General features: G+C 43.6%; 1 protein-coding gene across 3 annotated transcripts in view; it reads right to left on the bottom strand.

Annotated features, from left to right (window-relative positions):
• Positions 1-14,873: 14,873 nt before the first annotated feature.
• KBTBD12 (kelch repeat and BTB domain containing 12) overlaps positions 14,874-17,935 on the bottom strand; it is a 152,728-nt gene continuing 149,666 nt past the window's right edge. For 2 of the 3 annotated variants that reach the window (XM_082265984.1, XM_082265982.1), the window contains one exon: positions 14,874-15,149. In XM_082265984.1, the coding sequence (XP_082122110.1) occupies positions 15,092-15,149 (58 nt within the window). In that variant the 3' untranslated portion in view covers positions 14,874-15,091. The remainder of the gene's footprint in view (positions 15,150-17,935) is intronic. The other variant, XM_082265983.1, reaches the window with a different exon arrangement.

Consider the following 17,935-nt stretch of genomic DNA (forward strand, 5'->3'; position numbering starts at 1 on the left):
TGGGGGTTTACTAGGGGGCTCAAATCTCCTCTTTGACTCCCGTCCTGCCCCACCAGACTAGATTCTCCTGAAGGTGAGGTGACCCGAGAATCGGTCATATCACTAGTCTCTAGGTCAGTCTGTATCTCCTCCCTCCTCTCTGCCATCTCACCTTCCCTGGTTGTTTTTTTTGATAAGAACCGCCTTATTTCTCCCTCTGCTTTATTGTTTACCGGCTCTTTTCCCAAGCTTTTTCTTCCCTTGCGCCTTTTCGACAATGTCATATTATCTATGAGACACTGATGGGTTTTCCTTGAATGCAATCTGAACCACACTTCTAGCAGGCTCCTCTTTCTTACTTTGCTGCCGGGTAAGGACTTAACTGCTAGTGAACCTCCAGCAGGTTTTATTTATAGGATAAAGTGTCTGCTCACCTTCTTCCAAGGTTTACCTCCTCGATGCTCCTGCCATACAGCGTCTCGGCGTTGCCTTCCCTGGAGGTTCCCGTGTGTCTCCGCCTAACCTCCCACAGAGCGGAAGGTGAGCAATCTCCTTAGCAGACTGTCACTGGTCCCCTCGGTCCTGCTGCAGGCAGTGCTTTTTCTCTCAAGAGCGGTGAGTGAACAACCTCCTTGGCGGTCCGTCACTGACCCCGCCGGTTCTACTGTCTGCCGAGCTCTCTCTCTCAAGAGCGGTAGTTACACACGCTCCTTGGCGGTCCGTCACTGGCCCCCGCCGATCCTGCTGCATACGGTGCTCTCCCTCTCCGGACAAGTGATTGCGGGCTGATCCGACCGTGTCACCGTCGACCCCCCGCGCGCTCCACGTGTAGGGCGTCTCTAAGCTACTTAGCTCTGGTGCTCATTCGGGCGGGGGAGAGAGCGCGAAGCTAGGGAGTTCACGGAGCTCTCACTCCCATGACCGCTTCCTCCTGATTGTCTTCTTTTAATTCAGCAAGTGCGTGTATTAACACAGTTACTTGCTGTTTTAATTGTGTCACCTGAGTGGTTATTTCTGCTGAATCCATTTGAGGTTCGTTCAATCTGTAACGCTCCTGCGTTTTATGTATGATGTGGATTTACAGCTGCAGAAATATTCCACTTCAGTAGTCATGTAGAGAAACGCTGAGACACCAATCCCAACTCCCAAAGACTCATCATGTGTGGATGATCTCAATTCAGCAAGTAAATACACACACTCAATAAGATGTTCCTAGAGTGACTTATGTATATAGTAACACAGTGATGATAGGCTGAAGAGACAGGTTGGGTAGAGGTGGTAGATGACAGACACTTGAAAGGAAATGTTCTTGAAAGTAAGATAGTAGCAGATGGGATGCAGATAGGTTAGCAATCATGTATGGTAGCAGATGATAGAGTAGCAGGTGAACATACAGGAGAGACCAACCCAGTGCAAGAGCAGATGGTAGTAGGCTCAAGAGCTAGCAATCTTAGATAATGCAGATGTAATAATAGTCCTTAGTATGCAGAGCTAGATAGTGTAAGCTTTAGTATGAAGGTTATAGAGGTTTCCCCTGTGGGGTACTTATCACTAGTAGCAATGTAGCAGAGGAGAGGTTCGGCAAGAGCGGATGATCCGGTAGCGGGATACAGGGATCAGCGCAGCGTGGTTCCGACAGCGAGGTATGCTTGCAAGCATGAGAGCTTCAAGACAGGTTAGCATCAAGGCACAAAGCAGGGTAGTCGTGAGAAGGGTGAAGGTGAAAACAGCATGCCAGGGGTGATCGGGTGGCGAGACACAGGATCCGAAAACAGAGGTTCAGGTAGCGAGATACAGGAACGTGTAGATTTGACATGCTGAACTTAGAGATCAGGACGCTCCAACCATGGCGGTTGAACGAACACATGTGAGTGAGAGCCGGCGATCTAAATAGCTGTTCAGTCCGGCGCTCAGTGATGACAGCATCAGTCTTAAAGGTGTATGCGCACCTTACCAAAAGAGAATGGTGGGGCGCATACACTTAGGAAAAGAGTAATTAGGGTACCCAAAGGTACCAGAACATTACAGTTTAGAATGTTACCCGTGCCACGTCCCACTAGATATACATAATTGGAAACTTGAAAAAATCATGGACTTTATAGGCACATAAACTGTATATATATCTATCTATATATATATATATATATATATAAAATTAACAAATGTATTGATCTACATTAAAATAGTTTGTATATAACAATTGGATAAAGAAATGTTTTATATTAAAACGGTAATAGGTCGCAGGCTGATTGTAAATCACCCTAGAGCAGAACTTCCCAAACTGTGGGTCGGGACCCACTGGTGGGTCGCGAGCTGCGTTTGAGTGGGTCGTGCTGAGCCAGAAATCACTGAGATCGGGCCCGCTTAAATTGTGCTGTGCGAGCCTGTGCAAATTACAGAGAGGCAGTGCAGTAAAATCGCGATGGATTCAGGACCTGGCCCACGTAGTTTACGGAGGCTGGTCTGCATTTCCTGCGAGGAGAATACTTGCATCAGTGAGTAACCATTTCTATGGCATTGTAATTTTGTATTTGTACGTATGTGGGCTGTTAAGTAGGATATGTTCATGGGGTGCAGAGCCAGCTCCTCGGTCCTGCTGGCGGCAGCGGTGGTGGCTAGACTGGCGGCAGGATTCTCTCAGCTATAGCGGGCAGAGACGGCAGCCTCGGTGTCATGGCAGCTTCTGTGACCCCAGTAGAGGATCCGAAGGAGAAGAGCCAGGACACCAAGACCAGCATTATGGAGACTCTGGGTTAGGTGTGCTGGGCCCTGGAGAGGGCAAACAGGGGCTTCACCTTCACTGTGGACCGCTGGGAGAGGAAGGAGGGTGAGTGCCATATAGCCTGCTGATCACTGTCCTGGGTTGGTTGATTTCCGTCCTCTGCCTGCCTTATACTGTCTATGAGGGTGCTGATTACTTACAACTATTATTTGCATTTATATAGCGCCAACAAATTCTGTAGCGCTTTACAATATTCAATTACAAGCAAGTAGGTCCCGAAAAATAACTGTATTCAGAAGTGGGTTTTGGCCCAAAAAAGTTTGGGAAGCCCTGCCCTAGAGGATAAATTGGATTGGCATATATGAAACCTATGCATGGAAAGTATACAATGAAATTTACATATCCTTCAGACATTGGGGTTTCACTTATCCTTGATCGACCTCATGAATTTCGCTCTACATATTTCACGACCTGGTCACTTCTTCAGGAGTCTAAACAATCTATTCCGATAGAAACATACATTTATTATAATATGTTGGTTGCGTAACATGTAGAGCGAAATTCAAGAGGTCGATCGAGGGCAAGTGAAACCCCAATGTCTGGAGGATATGTAAATTTAATTGTATACTTTCCATGCATAGGTTTCATATATGCCAATTTATCCTCTAGGGCAGTGGTCCTCAACTCTGGTCCTCAGGGCCCACTAACAGGCCAGATTTTAAGTATTACCTTGGGGAGATGCAGACTAGAGTACTGCAATCACTGAGCAGCAAATGATATCACCTGGGATGTATTTCAGTTATCTTGCAAATCTGGCCTGTTAGTGGGCCCTGTAGGCCAGGGTTGAGGACCACTGCAGGGATTTATATTGAGTCCGTAACCTATTACTGTTTTAATAGAAAACATTTCTTTATCAAATTGTTATATTGTATACAAACAATTTTAATGTAGATCAATACATTTTGATGATTTTTTTCGAGTTTCCTATTATGTAATATCCCAAGTTTATTTGGAATTTCTTTACTTTCTGTTACTGAAGTTACTTCTCTGTTGTTTGTTAATAATATCATTCTTTACAAAAAGGCTCCAAGTAAAACATTCATTCATTTACATTTTATTTATTAATTTATCAAACTGATTTTTATTTATTTTTTTAACATGTGAATATTGCAAAATACAAAATGCAATGTGACCTATGTTCTGAAAAGCTTGGAGACACCTAGGAGCCCTATCGCAAGGGTAACTTTGTATTTTTTGCTTTATAAACCTTATCAGTAGGTATGGTTCATATATTTCTATATTTACAGTTTCCCCTTTAAGTGTCAGTAAAGGCAAAATGTATTATTTTTTTAAAATTTTGTATAAAATGGAGAGAGTTAAAGCGGAGTTCCGGCCACAAAATCGACATAATCGATTTTGGGCCATCTGCTTGCTCTTGGTCACCTGAAAAACAAATGGATAGTTACGATTTTTTTCTTGTTTACTTACCTTGTTATTGAAGAAAAATATACTCACCTTTCTTCCACTTCCTCCCTCTGCGGCCCCGGCCCGCGCCGTCACTTCCTCTTTGCAATGATTCCTGGGAGCTGAACACCATCGCTCCCAGGAATCAATGCGCCTGCACCGGCCCCGCTCGTCAGTTCCGGTGCGGCGCCTCATTCCCTGCTAAACAGCTTCTGGGCATGCCCAGAAGCTGTGGAGGGATGACGTGGTCGCACCGGAAGTGACGAGCGGGGCCGGTGCAGGCGCATTCTGGGAGAAGAGGACACGGAAGAGGACGCGCTGGCTTCAGCTGCCCACATCCGAGATAGCAGCGCTGAAGAAGAAATTTTCAAGGTAAGTATTTCTTCTAAAAGGTAAGTGCGACCTGGGACAGTACAGAGGCTATCCATTGTGGAATGTACTAGCCCTGACTGTCCCGGGGGTATTTTTAGCTAAATTTCACCCCCGTGGCCGGAACTCCGCTTTAAGAACCCTTGTCAGGTATTTACTGTTGTCTTTGCACCCGCTAGGGAGACTCAGCCTATTTATCCTGTTAGAGTGAAAGTAAAAGAAAATCCCACATTTGACATTAGAACAGGAATTGAAGGGAAATCTTCCAAAGGGTACACTAGTTCTGGTGACAACCAGGGATCCGCTCGCTTTTTAGGGATTTTCCTTTCACCTCCAGTTTTGGCTATGGGACAGGAAGTAAAATCTCTCCAATGGGACAGAGATTGCAAAAAACAAACAAGCAAAAAAAAAAAAAACTGACATAGGTTTTAAGTTAGGCCCCTTTCCCACGGGCGATCCGATCTGCTTGTCAGTTTTTCAGGCGGACCTGATAGGATGCTCCATGCATCCCTATGGGGCAGCGGGTGTCAGCGGAGACATGTCCGCTGACACCCGCTGCTCTCCGATCCGATGAGATTGGATGAGAACAGACAGGTGGTCCGTTCTCATCCGATCTCCCCATAGAGGATAGCGGGGATCTGGCGGCTCCGTCTCCTCACGCAGATCGATCCCCCGCTGAGCAGAACGGACTCCATCGGGCGGTGCGTGCTTGTGAAAGAGGCCTTACCCTCTCTTACTCTATCCAAAATTTTTCCTATAGTCATGCTTTAATATTATTATACAAGCAGACAATTCTTGCAATGAAGCACAATGATCTAGGTTGGAAGACCTGCCAGTGACCACTGGAGGGTGCTGTGTGCTCTTTATAGAAGGACACATAAGAGCAAACACTAAAGTCTTAAAGCGGAGTTCCAAGCAAAAAGACAACTCTTTAACAATAAAACAATAGTACACCCCACCCACTCTTATTTTTGTGTATATATATATATATATATATATATATTTTTTTTTTTTTTTCTCTTTGGTACCTGTTCTGCTCTTTTTTTTTCTGGACTTCCGTCCTTTGTCTCCACGGCGAGGTACGTCATTTCCATGATCGCATCGTGCCCTCCTTCCCCCCGCTGCTTTCTGGGACCTGTGTGTCCCCCCTCAGAAAATGACCGGACCATTCAGAAAGCGCCGTGAAGGCTTCACTGCCAGTTTCCCTTACTAGCAATGCCAGCGGCTGCACCCGGAGCCTATGGACGGATTGGCTTGGGGTGCCGACATCGTGGGCTCCCTGGACAGGTACGTTTTATTACAGGTCAGCAATTACAGTATTTGGCTGGAACTCCGCTTTAAGGCAACTTTTTTTTTGTAAAATGATGGAGTGTGAATTTACTTTTTAAATAAACACATGACATATGAGGCTTGGCAGATGCTTTTTACAAGACTTAATGTGTATCTAAATCCGCCGATCATCGAGCAGAGAGGCAGAACTGCGGTCTGCCTATGTAAACAAGGCAGATTGCTGTTCTGTCAGTAAGGAAGACATTGATCCTGTGTTCCTGCAATGCAGGGACACAGATTCATGTCTTCCCCTAGTAAAAGCACCTGCCACAGTGTAGTAAAACACAGGCTAGGCACACACTTAGCCCTTTAATCGCTCCCCTTATGTTAACCCCTGTAATGGTGTTGAGTGTTCAGACACCATCTTGTCCTCTCGACATCCATTTTGTTTAGTGACCCAGGTTCCTTGAGCGAAGTAGCCCCCACCTTTTTCTAATCAGTGGAACCAAAAGGCACTCACTCACCCCCACCCCACCAGGTTCCTGCTAAGCTGACATTTTTCACACCTTTACTATACACAAGCTTTGACCAAGCAGACATTCAGTCTCCTCATGCTTTAAGAGTTAATTTGTAATCTGAACTCAGCATATGGCTACTAGGTCATTTCGGAAAATGACACAGTTGACCATGAAACTTCATATCTTTTTAACCAAACATAACATATTAACAAAAAGTAGATATTTGGGTGCCCCATAAAATACCAATCGAATTAAGTCCAAGCACGGACACCGTCATGCCGAGGAAAGGCAAGCTAGCGATCCAAGGGCGTACAGGGCAGAGGTTAGTCCTAAATACCCCATGTTTAGTGTCTAAAGATAGGACATTCCAAACCGGACCATAAGATATCGGTTTCAAGCGTGTAAACCGTTTCAATTCTCAAGATATGAGTGCTTTTATTAATCTGTCAAACGGGGAGGTCCCGTAGCAGTTTAGAAGACTCAGAGCCTATTGGCTAACTACTTCTGGTGACACCCCCTGGAGAGTCAGAGAAAAACACAGGAACTGAGAGAGTTCTGAGTTCTCATCCTAAGATCGACGGCATAACACCTCCCCAAGGAGAACCAAACATACCTGTTCAACTCTGAAACTTAAGGTAATACCAGGACTGTTTTAATGCAAGTATTTTCATTCTTTTATTCTTCTATTTCTTAATTGCTGTATTGTGTCTCCATTCCTTTGTAACCCATTTTTCTGTAAATATTTTTATTCGCACCAAGTTTTAACCTTTCTTATAATTAAACCTTATTTTGAAAAGTGTTAACTTTGTCTCTAAGCTCTTAAACGCAACTTGACCCAAACGAATCTGCCTCCTGAAGAGCGCTATTGTGTGTTATAGACAGTTATTTTAAAGTCATAATTGATATTTGTACTGTTTGGGCTAACCTATCTGAAACATTCTTGTCAGGTGACAGTGTGTGTTACAGATGGTTAGTCTAAAGTCATAATTGATATTTGTCGAACCATGAGCATCCCCTAGGCTCAGTCAGTATAACGTAGGGGTGGTGGCAGGAAAGGGTTAATCGTTTAATTAACCCGGTGACAATCGCTCTCAGTCTGCTGGCATCTAGATTGTGGTCCCGCAAGCTGGACAATCTGTGTGCTGGGTGCAGCTGAGAGTGGCATTGTTACACAAGTGACGGCAGGGTGTGAGATTGCTTGGTCTTTGGTCACGAGGTGGATGAGAAGGCCAGGGGTCTGATACCGTAACCGTCACAACCCCTTCCTAGCCATTGTCATTAGTACAGTGACAGTGAATACTTTTTAGCACTGATCACTGTATTATAACATTTGCATAAAAAGATTTATTGAGCAATAGATGGAATTATTTTACATAAGAACATTTTTAAAACAGCAAACTGATTTGTGAATACTACCGTGTATCGGCATACAGTCAACCTAGTATTTATATAATGATACATTTACAAATTCTACTCTTCCAAGTGTTTCACAAAACATAATGATGGGTACATCCTTTAGCTCAATACGTTTCATGACAATAATCTCACTTCTTCAGGAGCAGATGCCGATTGTAAAATCTGCAACACCATTCAAGAGAAGTGCATTGCGGAGTGGAGCCATTTTGTAAAGATGAGAACTGTTTTCCGAATGCCCAAGCTGAGGTGTCCTCTCCAATACCATAGGATAATACGTCGAGAAAAAAAGGACAGCCGACAACTCTGTATTCCTTCAAATTCTTTATTGTCACATCCCAGTGAGTAAAAGGTAGTGGCTAACGCGTTTTGGTGATAGGCTTTGGTCACAGCACCTGGATCTTGCTTTGTGCACTGGTGCGCAGTCATGTTGGAACAGGAAGGGGCCATCCCCAAACTGTTCCCACAAAGTTGAGAGCATGAAATTGTCCAAAATATCTTGGTTTGCTGATGCCTTTAGAGTTCCCTTCACTGGAACTAAGGGGCCAAGCCCAACCCCTGAAAAACAACCCCACACCATAATACCCCTCCACCAAATGATTGGACCAGTGCACAAAGCAAGGTCCATAAAGACATGGATGAGCGTGTTTGGGGTGGAGGAACTTGACTGGCCTCAACCCCATAGAACACCTTTGGGATGAATTAGAGTGGAGACTGCGAGCCAAGCCTTCTTGTCCAACATCAGTGCCTGACCTCACAAATGCGCTTCTGGAAGAATGGTCAAACATTCCCATAGACACACTCCTAAACCTTGTGGACAGCCTTCCCAGAAGAGTTGAAGCTGTTATATCTGCAAAGGCTGGGCTAACTCAATATTGAACCCTACGTACTAAGACCGGGATGCCATTAAAGTTCATGTGCACGTAAAGCAGGCGCCCCAATACTTTTGGTACTATAGTGTGTGTGTATATATATATATATATATATATATATATATATATATATATATATATATGTCCATTTCATAGAACAATACTTACAAATCAGCTAAGTTTATAGCATTTTAAGATAACACCTCCAAATGGAAACCACCACTAAGTGTCTGGGTCGGGAGTTGTGGGGGGGAAGACATGGCAACCCAATGGGAAAACCTGAGGAGCAATACCTGAAATTGTATGCATTTATCCCCCACCCCAAAGCACCTTGTCCCCATGTTGATGGGGACAAGGGCCTCTTCCCGACAACCCTGGGCTGTGGTTATCAGGGTCTGTGGGCCGGGGGTTATCGGAATCTTCCTCCCCACATAGTACCCCTACCCATTCACCAAAAAATAAAAAACACTTCCACCTCTTGGGAGGCCTCCTGCTGTCTGCCCGATCTGCACTTTGACAACTTTTTTATAGGCAAGGGGAAGGGCCACCCTGCTACATCACCCCATGGCACTGCTCCCTTCTGACGTCACGTGACATCACACAACGTCAAAAGGGGCGGTGCGACCGGGTGACATACCCGGGTGGCCCCGCCCCTTCCTTATATAAGAAGTGTCAAAGTGCAGATCGGGCAGACGGCGGGGCGCCTCCCAAGAGGCATGAATGGTTTTAATTTTTTCTATTTTTCAGGTCCGGCAGGCGTAGTGATTGATGATGGATTTACATCAAGGGACACACTTTTTTTTATTTTTAAATATTCTTAATTCTTTAATAATCTTAATTACAAAAGGCTTTTTACCTTAATGCAGAAAAAGTATTAAAGTAATAAACCTTCTGCCTTTAGAACCACTTGTGGACCATATAACTTAAATATATGGTGGCAAGGTGGCATTGCTGCGCTGGATAACGTACCCATTACATGATCTGACACCTCCGGGTTGGGGGCACGCCAGCAGTGCCTGATCTGCGGGTACCGCGCTCTTGATGTCTGCTGGCAACGGCCAATTATCCAGCACAGAGGCTGCACAGCTGTCTGACAGGAAGGAAGGCATTGATCCTGTGTCTCTGCAAAGCAGGGAATAAATTCCATCTCTTCCCCTAGTAAAGGCACCTCCCCCACTGTACAAAACACTGGCTAGGAACACAGTTAACCCTTTGAGCACGCCTAATGTTTAACCCCTTCCCAGCCAGTGTTATTAGTACAGTGACAGTTCATATTTTTAGCACTGATCACGGTATTAGTGTCACTGGTTTCTGTAAAAATGTCAAAAGTGACAGTTAGTGTCTGACTGTCTGCCGCAATATCACAGTCCCACTATAAGTCGCTGACCGCCGCCATTACTAGTAAAATAAATAAATAAAAATATCCATAGTTTGTAGACACTATTGCTTTTGCGCAAACCAATCAATATACGCTTCATGGAATTTCTTTATTTATTTTTTTATCAAAACTATAGCAGAATGGCCTAAATTGATAAAGAAATTTGATTTTTAAATTTTTTTTTATTGGATATGTTTTATAGTAGAAAGTAAAAAAAAAATTTTTTTCAAAGTTGACAGTCTTTTTTTTGTTTATAGCGCTAAAAAATAAAAATCGCAGAGGTGATCAAATACCATCAAAAAAGAAAGCTTGACTGCGCAATTGTCAGTTAAAGTAGGGCAGTGCCATATCGCAAAAAATGGCCTGGTCATGAAGGGGCGTAAATCTTCTGGAGGTCAAGTGTACCTTATACAGAGTTCCTTACCAGTAAATATACTGTTCAGCCACTAGATGGAGGCAGAGATTGTAGGTATGAGATTGCATTTGTATAGTAGTATACCATGTTAGCCATCTATTAATGCAGAAACTTTGGAGTTTAAGTGATTGTCATTATTGGCTTAGGGTCGGGACAGTTCACATTGGGAATCACACAGGAATGCGCCCTGCTGCAGCCTCTAACGCACATTGCGAGAGGAGCCTGTACAACTGTGCAAGACTGAAGGGAAGGATGGAGATCACATTTAAAGAAATTTTGTGATGGAAAACATTTGCTTACCTAACAATAATAAAGTACACGGATGTTCTGAAACGCAAATCGCTGTTAGAGAAATAAAGCGTCAGAATAAATCATACAGCTGGATGAATTGGTGCCGTAGTCAGTTTCTTCTCCAAATTCTGCATCTTCAAGCAAGGTGTTCTTGTTAACGAGGACAGAGATTGGAGGATTATTATTTGTACATTAGTGTATTGTTTGTGTGCAATTTATAAAGCTGTACGAGGATGAAGGGGGTGGCGGGGTGAAGGGGTGGCGGGATGATGGGTTGACGTGGTGGCGGGGTGGCGGATGACAGGGTGGCGCACCTGCTCATTCTTTTTTAAATCAGCTGTGATTGTGTATAATCTGCAGAACTCTCCCTTTCCCTCACACTGCTTACCACAGGATGATTAGAATGGAATTCTTCATCTTATTCTACAAGTCTGCAACATTTGTGTCCAATGATTGGAAACTTGTTCCTTATGTTATTGGAGGAGAGAAAAGAACAAGTGGATACAACTCATCACTTCTTTATCTATCTATCTATCTATCTATCTATCTATCTATCTATCTATCTATCTATCTATCTATCTATCTATCTATCTATCTATCTATCTATCTATCTATCTATCTATCTATCTATCTATCTATCTACAGTATCTCACAAAAGTGAGTACACCCCTCACATTTTTGTAAATATTTTATTCTATCTTTTCATGTGACAACACTGAAGAAATGACACTTTGCTACAATGTAAAGTAGTGAGTGTACAGCTTGTATTGTATTTGGCCCCTTTCACACAGGCGGACCCCGTTCAGATCCGCCTGTCAGTTTTTCAGGCGGATCTGAACGGATGCCAAATGCATCTCTATGGGGCATCGGATGTCATGTCCGCTGACATCCGATCCGGTCTGTCAAATCTGGATGGATGGAAACCCTATTTTCCATCTGTCCAGCGGATCAGATCAGATCGGATGGGATCGGATGAGAACGGACAGGCGGTCCGTTCCCATCCGATTCCCCCATAGAGAAGAGCAGGGACCTGACAGCTCTGTCTCCGCAGGGAGACAGAGCTGCCATCCGGCTGCTCAGCAGGGGGATCGGCGGATCAATCCCCCGCTGAGATAAACAGAGTTTGCCGATGGACTCCCTGTGTGAAAGGGGCCTAACGGTGTAAATTTGCTGTCCCCTCAAAATAACAACACACAGCCATTAATGTCTAAACCACTGGCAACAAAAGTGAGTATACCCCTACACCCTCACACGTGTGAGGTATCACTGCGATCGTTAGAGCGAGAGCAATAATTTGAGCCCTGGACGCCCTCTGTAACTCTAAACTGGTAACCTGTCGAAATTTTAAAATTGTTGCCTATGGAGATTTTTAAATATCAATGTTTGTCGCCATTCCATGAGCGTGTGCAATTTTGAAGCATGACATGTTGGGTATCTATTTACTCGGCGTAACATTATCTTTCACATTATAGAAAAAAATGTGCTAACTTTACTGTTCTTCTTATTTCTAATTCAAAAAAGTGTATTTTTTCCAAACAAAATTGCATTTGTAAGACCACTGCGCAAATACGGTGTGACATAAAGTATTGCAACAATCTCCTTTTTATTCTCTAGGGTCTCTACTAAAAAAAAATATATATATAATGTTTGGGGGTACTACGTAATTTTCTAGAAAAAAATACTGATTTTAACTTGTAAACAACAAGTGTCAGAAATAGGCTCGGTCCTTAAGTGGTTAAAGAAAACACTGAACCAATCAGAGCCGCTTCTTCCTCCAGAGGTTTTCTCATCCTTCCGACAGTCATGCACTGACAGATGAGCATAGCCTAAAAACCAGAACACAATTAACCTTCCATTCTCATACAAATGATGTGTTTCTACTGCTTCAGGCAGAAGAGAGGAACCATTGTATGTTAAGATAACCAGAGCTGACGAGTACGTGTACAGCGAAGCACCAGCACACAGGGACCCAAAGATAAAAATATGGGCTGCCTATGTTCTAGGTGTCATCATATCAAATTGAATGACTTTGGGCTAACTCAGGCCAACAATACCCCTGTCCAAGTAATGTCTCCAGTTATCTTCTACATCAAGAATTAAAATTCAAGGTCCAGAGTCCAGAAAATTTTCTGCCAGCAGAGGTCTCCAATCTCATGTCACCATGAGAAAGCTCCCTTAAATTAGGTGTCCCCATCAGATTCCTCCCTTACATCAGGGTCCTCATCAGATTGCCCCCTTACATCAGGTGTTGCCACCAGAGTCCCCATTAGAGTGCCCCCTTAAATCAGGCGTCCCCATTAGAATGCCCCCTTTCATCAGGTGTCCCCATCAGACTGCCCTCTTTCATCAGGTGCCCCCATTAGAGTCCCCCCTTACATCAGGCGTCCCCATCAGAGTGCCCTATTACATCAGGCGTCCCCATAAGAGTGCCCCCTTACATCAGGCGTCCCCATCAGAGTGCACCCTTACATCAGGTGTCCCCATCAGACTGCCCTCTTTCATCAGGTGCCCCCATTAGAGTCCCCCCTTACATCAGGCGTCCCCATCAGAGTGCACCCTTACATCAGGCATCCCCATAAGTGTGCCCCCTTACATCAGGTGTCCCCATCAGAGTGCCCCCTTACATCAGGTGTCCCCATCAGAGTGCCCCCTTACATCAGGTGTCCCCATCAGTGTCCCCCCTTACATCAGGTGTCCCCATCAGTGTACCACCTTACATCAGGTGTCCCTATTAGAATGTCCCCATCAGAGTATTTCTTTACTTCAAGTCCCCCCTTACATCAGGCGTCCCCATCAGAGTGCCCCCTTACATCAGGCGTCCCCATCAGAGTGCCCCCTTACATCAGGGTTCCCCATCAGAGTGCCCCCTTACATCAGGTGTCCCCATCAGAGTGCCTCCTATTAGAATGTCCACTCATCCACGTCTTTATGGACCTTGCTTTGTGCACTGATTCAAATCCTTTGGTGGAGGGAGGATAATGGCGTGGGGTTGTTTTTCAGGGGTTGGGCTTGGCCCCTTAGTTCCAGTGAAGGAAACTCTTAAGTCGTCAGCATACCAAGACATTTTGGACAATTTTATGCTCCCAACTTTGTGGGAACAGTTTGGGGATGGCCCCTTCCTGTTCCAACATGACTGCGAACCAGTGCACAAAGCAAGGTCCATAAAGACATAGATGAGCGAGTTTGGGGTGGAGGAACTTGACTGGCCTGCACAGAGTCTTGACTTCAACCCGATAGAACACCTTTGGGATGAATTAGAGAGGAGACTGTGAGCCAGGCCTTCTCGTCCATCATCAGTGCCTGACCTCACGAATGTGCTTCTGGAAGAATGGTCAAACATTCCCATAGACACACTCCTAAACCTTGTGGACAGCCTTCCCAGAAGAGTTGAAGCTGTTATAGCTGCAAAGGGTGGGCCAACTCAATATTGAACCCTACGGACTAAGACTGGGATGTCATTAAAGTTCATGTGCATGTAAAGGCAGGTGTCCCAATACTTTTGACAATATATTGTTTGTATATATATATATATATATATATATATATATATATATGTATATATTGTTTTTTACATATTGTATTTTTATTTTTTAATCATTGTATTTTTAGTATTCTATTTCTATTCCCAAATTAGCAACTCCACAGTAATACATTCATCAGACAATGCTTTTTTTGACATTATATTGTGTGTATGTATATATATATATATATATATATATATATATATACATACATACACATTTTTTTTTAGCATTGTATTTTATGGTAATTTTTTTTGTTTTTTTACATATTGTATTTTTATTTTTTAATCGTTGTATTCATCAGACAATGCTTTCAACATTATATTGTGTATATATATATATATATATATATATACTTTTTTTGTTTTGTTTTAGCATTGTATTTTATGTTAATTTTTTTTGTTTTTTACATATTGTATTGTTATTTTTTAATCGTATTTTTAGTATTCTATTCCCAAATTAGGAACTCCGCAGTAATACATTCTTCAGACAATGCCTCCTGTGATCTGGGCTCCAATGAGGACATCTCCTGGACAGACCCCAACTGTTAAAAAGATTCTTGTGGATGGATTTGAAGGCCATTGTAAGCCAATTCTGGAGTACATTGGCAGGCTTCAAGTGGAAATGTCGATGTGTGCTTTCACCCGTGACCTGTTCTCTCTCTTCAATCTTTGGTTTTGGCGCACCATGAGCATGAGAAGCAGCAGGCTGGCTCTGACATCTCCAGTCCCGATGATAGACGGGAGTTCTTTCAAATTGTCAGCCACATCTCTGCCAGCCTGACATTCAACTATCATCCATAATTCATCTGTGGTCTCCCTGATGTCTTGCAGATGTTGCCGCCATAGCCAGGCTGTGTATCTGCCTGTGGTCATTGTAATTAGGAATTGTTTTCACTTATTGCTGTAAAAGAGAAACATCTGCTTCTATGCAGGGTGCTGTGATGGTGCAAATTAAAATTCAAAAGAGAATGAGAGATTCATGGTAATTTTGACAGTTCATTGCCATCACAATTTGATTATATACATTAATATATATACACACACACACACACACACACTATAAATTTAAGAGAAATTGTGAAGGCTGAACTCCAGACAGCATTTTTCTTTATTTAAATATATTCCTTAACAGCCACAAAATATGTAAACCTACTTTGCTCACATCAAATGCATTTGCAAATCCAGATATTTCCCTGTAAAAGTAGGAGGGGCGGAGATAAGATCAGTCACCCTTCATAAGATGAGAGATCAGCAGTGAGCGGTCTTTATTACAGAAAGTCTCACACTGGGTAAGGCCCCGTTCACACTGGGGCGACGCTACTTGCCGGGGCGACCTCACAGGTCGCGGTGCGCAGCTCGCACCGCGACCTCGGAGCGGCCGGCACGGACTCCATAACATTGAAGTCAATGCAGGTCGCTCCGGGTCGCCCCAAAGAAGCTCCGGACCCTTTTTCTAAGTCGGAGCGACTTGTGTCGCTCCTATTAGAATGGGTCCACAGCTTCTCTATGGCAGGCGACCTGCGACCCAGTGTGAACGGGGTCTTACTGCACAGATCTGGAAGAAATACACAAAGCACTCCAAGGAAGCATGCACATAATAATCCTGTCTGTTATCCCCCTGTCTTGGTGGTTGCTCTGTATATTTCCTGTTAATTTCTCTTGCTCCTTCCTTCCTTCCTTCCTTCCTTCCTTCCTTCCTTCCTTCCTTCCTTCCTTCCTTCCTCCCTTCCTTTCTTTTCTCCCTTCCCTTCTTTCTTCCTTCCTTCATTTTTTTCCTTCCTTCTCTCTATTTTGGTGTAAACTGAAAGCAGAGCTGTATAGTAGCTAAGGCTACCTACAGTATTACTGGAGACCTCTTAAAAGAACTGCATATAGTGGATCTTTGCCCATACTGACTTTCTGAAAAGTCAGTATTTGTATAGGGGGCCCCACCCCTCTTCCCCCATGTGACAATGCTTAGGCCTGGCGATTGGTTGCTTTGGAACAGAACTCTGTCACAAGGCCGACTCCTCCTACCCCAGAGATAGAGATTCAGCACAGGGTGCTATTGCAGTTAAAAAAAAAAAATCTCAATGCCACAGGGAAGATCGGCGCACCTTATGGTGACCATTATGCCGCATGGCTCTTGGTTTGATAACTTTGAACCCAGTCCACAGTCTCTTTAATGGTTTGTAATAATAGAATGCTTCAAGCATATGTTCCAATGTGTAATCAGGAATCACGATCTCTCTGCTTCCTATAACGGTGACATGAGCTGATTGTGGAAACGTCTTTCCATACCGCTGCTATGTAATTAGGAGAAGATAATATTGTTTTTGTTCTTTCATAAAGCTGGTGAGGCGGATGCAGCCTGGTGAGATATTGCAGGGACGGAGGACGCTCCTCCTGTGAATATTCACACTTTCGTTTTTTCCTCCTTTGAAAATTATCTTCCCCACCGCTGGCTTATTTCCAGAAATATCCTGGTAATTATCCAGAAATTCCATTACTGTAGGTCTTCTGCACTTTACTACTTGGGGTACTTGGGTGTTTTGAGGTCACCTCTAAGGAGCACCTGTGATTTAGCAGTAATCATAGCCCTATAAATAAAAGGGGGAGCTTTGGAAGCACCTCGGCCTATTTATTTGCTGCGTGCCTCCCTCTGGTTGAAATTGCCATGTGTGCGGCCAGTGAAACCTCCAGATCTCAAAGGGGTGATCTGAGCCAGATGACTCAGTAACCACCTGGCTTTCTATTGTGTGGAGCTGACCCGGGCATTGCAGATAATGTTAGAGCCATGCTATCCTATTTAGAATAAAATCTACCCTCAGTAGGCTCCCTGCAGAGGCAATCTGGGCCAAATGAAATTTGTAAAACACTTTATTTCTGCACCCAACACCAGTGTCAACCTGCCCTAAGACATTAATGCTAATACGATGTTGAATAACAGTATATTGTGCTCCCTTGCAGCCGGTTGTTTAGCCAGTTCCCACACCAGGGTCTACAGTGGATTATTTTCCACTGATGGAGGGTCTAAAATTCAGAGGTGGGGGACTTGAGTCACATGACTTGACTTAAGTCACCAGTTTGAGGACTTGAGACTTGCTTGACTAAAATTAATAAAAGACTCGACTTGACTTTGACTTGGTAGTCATGACTTGAGACTTGACTTTGACTTGAGAAATATGACTCGAAATGACTTTACTTTTTTAAGTTATTAAGTATTTGCATTTTCTCAAGATGTGTTAAAGTAAAATGAATGTGCCTGTTATGTTTCTGACACCACAGTCACTTAAAGCACCTCAGTGTGTTCTGATTTTTAGGACACTGGCTGTTTAACAATGGAAATACTTAATATGTTTTTAGTGACCGTGGTGTTGAAACATGACCGGACGAAGGATTTTGAGCTGTTTGGGCATTCAAAGTGTTTCTTTAATATGCCAAGAAAAAAGCACTAAGCAGTTTTGTTAATGTTGAAAATAAAACAAAACCTTTCCTGACCACTGACTTTTAACTGATTTAAAGGTGAAAATTGGGGTAGATCGGTATTTTGACTGGATTTGTGACTTGACCAAAATAAATGACTTGATTTGACTTGCTTGACTTCTAGCAGGGACTCGACTTGACTTGCTTGCTTTTCGCCACAGTAACTTGGGACTTGCTTGAGACTTGAAGGTTAAGACTTGAGACTTGCTTGTGACTTGCACATGTGTGACTTACTCCCATGTCTGCTAAAATTCCCA

This window comes from Pelophylax lessonae, assembly GCF_965119305.1.
Source record: "Pelophylax lessonae genome assembly, chromosome: 8".
In the NCBI taxonomy this organism is placed as follows: domain Eukaryota; kingdom Metazoa; phylum Chordata; class Amphibia; order Anura; family Ranidae; genus Pelophylax; species Pelophylax lessonae.